Genomic DNA, 6,000 nt, shown 5'->3' with positions numbered 1-6,000 from the left:
AACATTTTCCCACCAAAATTCCAATGGCTGATATCTCGAAAACAAGCATTTTGACCCCTATATTTTTTTTGGCTTTTTTGATTCCTCAATTATTCCCCTATCAATATATACTTTTGTTATGGAAAGCTATTTATTTTGAAACTGAGCAGCGAACTTCCTTAAATGGCAAACAATTCATCTTTTTCAATCCTTTAATAACCCCAGCCCCCATCTCATGCCCATGTACTTAAAACTGTTTCCGTCACTTTGCTCTGTTATATTATAACACTCTATCAACTTAAATCTTACAACCTAAATAGTCAATGGAAATGTACTTATCAAGTGGAAATCGTAATGTAAATATATGCAGTGTCTAGAATCTTTTTACTGAACAAATTATTTTAACCGTACTGAATATTTTCTATTTTAATTATTTTGTAGTGTGAAAAGCTCTTATGGAAAGTACTTAGGAGACATACAATACATTCAGGGCGGAATGAGAAACCATTATGAGGAAATGTTATGAGTATAAGTTTATACTTTGTAATTATATGTTATGTTAAAAAAAAAAATTTGATTTTGTTTGAAAAGGGAAGAGGTGGTGTGAGTTTGCACTTAATTAGAAATAAAATAAATATTGGCGTAAACTTTAAAAAATTATTTGTTACAGCTAAAACAAAACCTACACATCTAAAACCTACACACAAAAAACGCTACGGTTAACCAATAACCGGATTTTTAAACTGATGTTATATTTTTAGACATAATGAATATCTTACTTCCTGTTGAATTTGAATTAAAGATGATAGTTGTCTTGATACAAGGTATGTCTTTTTGTTACTTATTTTGTGAAATATCATGAAGTAAATTTGTTAAAATATGCTTGTCTTAAAATTGAGAATGGAAATGGGGAACGTGCCAAAGAGACAACAACCCGACCATATAAAAAAAAACAACAGCAGATTTCCAAATTGTACACAAGAAACTAATATTAAAATAATACAAGACTAACAAAGGCCAGAGGCTCCTGACTTGGGACAGGCGCAAAAATGCGGCGGGGTTAAACATGTTTGTGTGATCTCAACCCTCCCCTATTCATCTAGCCAATGTAGAAAAGTAAACGCATAACAATACGCACATTAAAATTAAGTTCAAGAGAAGTCCGAGTCTGATGTCAGAAGATGTAACCAAAGAAAATAAAGAAAATGACAATAATACATAAATAACAACAGACTACTAGCAGTTAACTGACATGCCAGACCCAGACTTCAATTAAACTGACTGAAATAATTTCATCATATGAACTTCAGGCACAATCCTTCCCGTTAGGGGTAGTCTATGTTCATCCATTAAGTGTAATATTTCATAGCATTTAATATCACTTGTAGTGTACTATTAATACCCAAGGTTACCAAAAGCCAAGAAGTGAGTTCTTTGGTATTGACATAATTTGTTCGTGTCTAAACTGTAAAGGAAATGAGTTTAAACTACCTGAGGTACAGTTGACCGTTGATGAACCTGGCTACTATATTTAGGTCACGTATGGTTATATAGCTCTGATTTTGGTTAGAACCCTATACATCTATTTTTCTTAGCACACCTGATAGTGTGATATTTTTAAATTGTTAAAGATTGTATGTAGAAACTATGGGCAAAGTTATCTTAGGCAATGCTAACTTGTAACTATTTGGCTTTTAAATCTACCTTTTTTGGTCATATAATCAAGCACTAAAAAGTGAAATAACAAAAATACCAAACTCTAAGTAAAATGCTACACGGGGAGTCCCTTATCAATAACAAATTAAAAGCGCAGAATTAAAACGAATGTAAAACAGCTGTAATATTCCTGACTTGGTACAGGCATTATCTTATGTAATACATGGTGAATTGAAACTGGTAAAACCTCTAACTTGTATGACAGTTGCATACTTTTCCTTAATGTAAGGGATATAAGCCGAGGACAGTCCATTCTATTAAATATTGAACAGGTATGAGGCTTACTTCTTGCTTAAAACATTGTTTAACACGTCAAAAAGGTATAAAAATGTAAGCAAATACAAACTTTTTTTACGATTTATTTTCATCAAGTGTGAAAATTGTTTTGTGAATAAACGTCTTTACATTAAATTTTATCCTACATGTTGGCCCCTTTAAACAGTAGCTCACATTGAACAATAGACGGAAAGAAATTACAGCTGAAAATACATTTGTAAACCACATGTATTGCTAAATAGATATAGGAAGATGTTGTATGAGTGTCAATGATACAATTCTCCATCCTAATAACAATTTAAAAAAGTAAACCATTATAGGTCAAGGTACTGCCTTTAACACAGAGCCTTGGCTCACACCGAACAACAAGCTATAAAGGGCCCCAAATTTACTAGTGTAAAACCATTCAAATGGGAAAACAAACGGTCTAATCTATATAAAAAACGAGAAACGAGAAACAAGAACAACGATACTTGAAGATTAAGACACAGCGTATGCGTATTATGATTTTTGTGTGCGCAAGGACTATTCTAAATATTTTCCGTGAACACCTTTACAAGCGTTTTGTGTATTAAAATGGACAAAGACAATGGAAGTTTATTCTTAATGCAAAAACTTCGGATTAAAATCAAATGTGTATTCAGATATATTCGATTTCAGTGTGGATTACAAAGAGGATATTAATAACAGCTAATTATAATAATGGCAAGTTAACTATTTCAAATATGACGTCACTTGGCGTTGTGGTTTAAACATATTCGGATGTGTCTACATATTGTGTTGCAAATGTCTGGTTATGTAATTTATTTCAGTTGTTTCCTGTAATTAGTTAATATTTCAGTTCTATCATGTACAGCTTTTGTTTATTAATTTTATAAATTTACTGTTTGCAAAAGTATAAATTATTCTAAATGATAAGGATGTTCTGGTAACTAACAGAAAACCCTGGCCGTTTTTGGCACAACTTTTTTAATCTTTTAGTCCTCGATGCTGTTCGACTTTGTGCTTGTTTCGGCTTTCAAACTTTGTATCTGGGCATCACTAGTAAATCTTGTGTGTATAAAATGCACTTCTGGCGTATTAAAATTTTCAACTTGTTGCCTTTTGTTGGCTGTTGTTCGTGTGTTTCTTTGTCAATTGTATTCTCCAATTTATTCATATTGTAGTCCTGTAGTCTTGAGTTGTCATCTTAATGTTATATTTCACATGGCTATACAAGGGGAGGTTTGGCATGCCACAAAACCAGGTTCAACCCGCTATTTTTTTCTTTAAAAATGTCCTGTACCAAGTCAGGAATATGGCCATTGTTTTATTAAAGTTCGTTTCTGTATGTGTTACATTTTAACGTTGCGTCGTTTGTTTTCTCTTATTTTTGAGTGTAAATTCACATTGCGATAAGACGTGTCACGGTACTTGTCTATCCCAAATTCATGTATTTGGTTTTGATGTTATATTTGTTATTCTCGTGGGATTTTGTCTGTTGCTTTGTCCGTTTCTGTGTGTGTTACATTGTAGTGTTGTGTCGTTGTTCTCCTCTTATATTTAATGCGTTTCCCTCAGTTTTAGTTTGTTACCCCGATTTTGTTTTTTGTCCATGGATTTATGAGTTTGAACATTAGTATACTACTGTTGCCTTTGTTGCCTTTATATATATTTAATACATTTCAAAATGTAGCCATATTCTTTTAGATATTTGTTTCTTCTGTGGTTTTATTACTTACTAGGTGAATGAAAAACAAGTCATGTGAAGACAGGTTCACGTTGAACCATATCAAGTGCACCATAGTCGATTTTAATTACAATGTATAATTAATATGTATAAATGAAGAGATTACAATGTTCAATCATTTGAAATTCTTTTGTTCATCGGAATTTTCAAAAGACTATAGTTTTCCTCAAACGATACAACATGAAAAATCCCCCCTTTTCTGTTTTTCTTTCTGTAAGGTCGTGTCGCTCTACTTTCGTTTATTTGTGTTTTGAATTCCCTTCTGTTTGTTTTTAATGTTACCGAAACATAATTTTGTCTCTCGATTTCCTTTCGCAAAACACTCTTTCTTATTTTCTATTATAACATAAAACGTTCACTGCGAACAAAGTTCGAATCGGACACACGATTGATTTATTTAACAGATATCAAGCGGTAGCGTCTTCCTTTATTCTGCTTCCTATATTAACACATTCATTAGCGAAGTGTTGTATTATATTCATATAAAAACAAGCAATCATATCAGACTTAAAATATAACAACTTGTAAATCAACCCCGAAACCTAAATCAATTCATTTATTGATTGTTGGTTGCTTAATGGCCAGTGACAAATATTTCAATCATGTTCAGAACGAAAAACCTCAATTTATAAAAAAAAACTATTGTAGTTCCCGAGTTCATGATGCAAGTTCTAAATTTGCACTTTGTACACAGGATGGGGTAAAGGTTGTTTATTGGCCTTGTATCATGTGCATTACGTTATTTTAGTGTGTAGATCGAAATCGAATTTTTAAGATTTATTAAAAACGTACAGCTACACCCACACAGTATCGCCCACTAGGCTGTTTCTGTTCAACTAATGATTTTTGATGCCCACGTTCTATCTTTGGAATATTTTGTTCCTGAAAACACACATGAACAATAGTAGTCCAGAGATACACACGGAGACATAAGCAAACACAAAAGTGTATATGCTGTTAGCTTTAAAACACATATGCAAGATAAATATATCTTTCTAGATTTGTTTGAATCAGGTCTTGTTTATAATGCAATAAATTTATATTTCGATAACAAAATTATTACAGTTTTATCAATTCCAAAAGGAATTTTAGATTGCAGCCACTGTTGAGGAATTTGGATAAACTTATTCTAGTCAACAACTAATAGACACATTGACAACATTTGTTTTTGATGAACAGAATCGCTCAGTCAGATCGTACAAAATTCTTCAAGACTTCATGATAAACATATATAATAAAAAGTATATCAAATGCATTACGTTTCTTTTTTTCGTTCATTTTAGAGTATCATTAGCTGTTATGGTACCCGCTGGGTGAAGATTTTAACTACAGCTGATATGTTATTACTATTACTCAGTCACACAGCTATACTACTGACGGTTACAGCCCAACGTATGTTACTCTTCCATAATTAATTGATACATCCAATGTTTATTCATTCCAAATGCTGCCTCATCTAAACCATAAACAACGGTTTATATTATTATATTATCCATTATAAACAGAGGCCATTGTGTAAGACCTTCAACACTTTTGACTATTTTGTGAAAGTTTTTATTAGTGAAGGAAATCGTTTTGCTAGTATCATGTAGGGTTTTAAACCATAAAAATCGGAAAGACAAGTCAAAATCTTGTAATACAATTTTTACATTTACCATGAAACATATTTATATAAAGTAGTTTTTCATTGGTTGTTAAGGTCGTACGATTGCTTGCAATTATTTACATCCACTTCATTTGAACTTTGGTGGATAGTTGTCCTTTTTTATATCATCTCTTTAAAGAAGTTTTATATATTACCTCTTATTTAAGGTAGATCATAAGTATAGACTTTTTGAGACAGAATTTTCTTATAATTTGCCAAAATGAAGATTTTACTATGCTTCTATCAAAATATATAACAAAAAGTATGTGTCACCGTGCTATCTTTCATGCTATGAGTCGTTGAAAATTGCTTGAATTTGGTTAGATTGTTCATGAAAAAACCCATTTGTGTGCATAGAAAAAAAATCTATGTAATAGAATTTTGAAATAAATTGTGAGAACATTGGTTTTTTATATGTTTTAAGAAAATAAAAATAAAAAATGGTGTCACCGAACTCGTTTAAAAATTAAACAATTCTCCATTTGTCCAGTATAAATATTGTACTAAAAGAGTTATTCCCCTTAATTGGCTCATTTGAAAAAATGATTCTAAAAACAAAAATAAATGATATTTGTTTGAATATTTTGAATAAAACAATAAATCACCAAGTTTTCTTTAAATAAATAAACAGTCTAACCATTAAATTGCAAACTTG

General features: G+C 31.4%; 1 protein-coding gene across 1 annotated transcript in view; it reads left to right on the top strand.

Moving 5' to 3' along the window:
• The first annotated feature begins 745 nt into the window (after positions 1 to 745).
• LOC139488997 (uncharacterized) overlaps positions 746 to 6,000 on the top strand; it is a 29,430-nt gene continuing 24,175 nt past the window's right edge. The window contains exons 1-2 of the mRNA XM_071275016.1: positions 746 to 803; positions 4,984 to 5,092. Of these exons, the coding sequence (XP_071131117.1) occupies positions 5,038 to 5,092 (55 nt within the window). The 5' untranslated portion in view covers positions 746 to 803; positions 4,984 to 5,037. The remainder of the gene's footprint in view (positions 804 to 4,983; positions 5,093 to 6,000) is intronic.

This window comes from Mytilus edulis, chromosome 9 (genome assembly GCF_963676685.1).
Source record: "Mytilus edulis chromosome 9, xbMytEdul2.2, whole genome shotgun sequence".
Classification (NCBI taxonomy): Eukaryota; Metazoa; Mollusca; class Bivalvia; order Mytilida; family Mytilidae; genus Mytilus; species Mytilus edulis.
The sequence above is the reverse complement of the archived record's forward strand: the minus strand, read 5'-3'. Positions and strand labels throughout refer to the sequence as shown.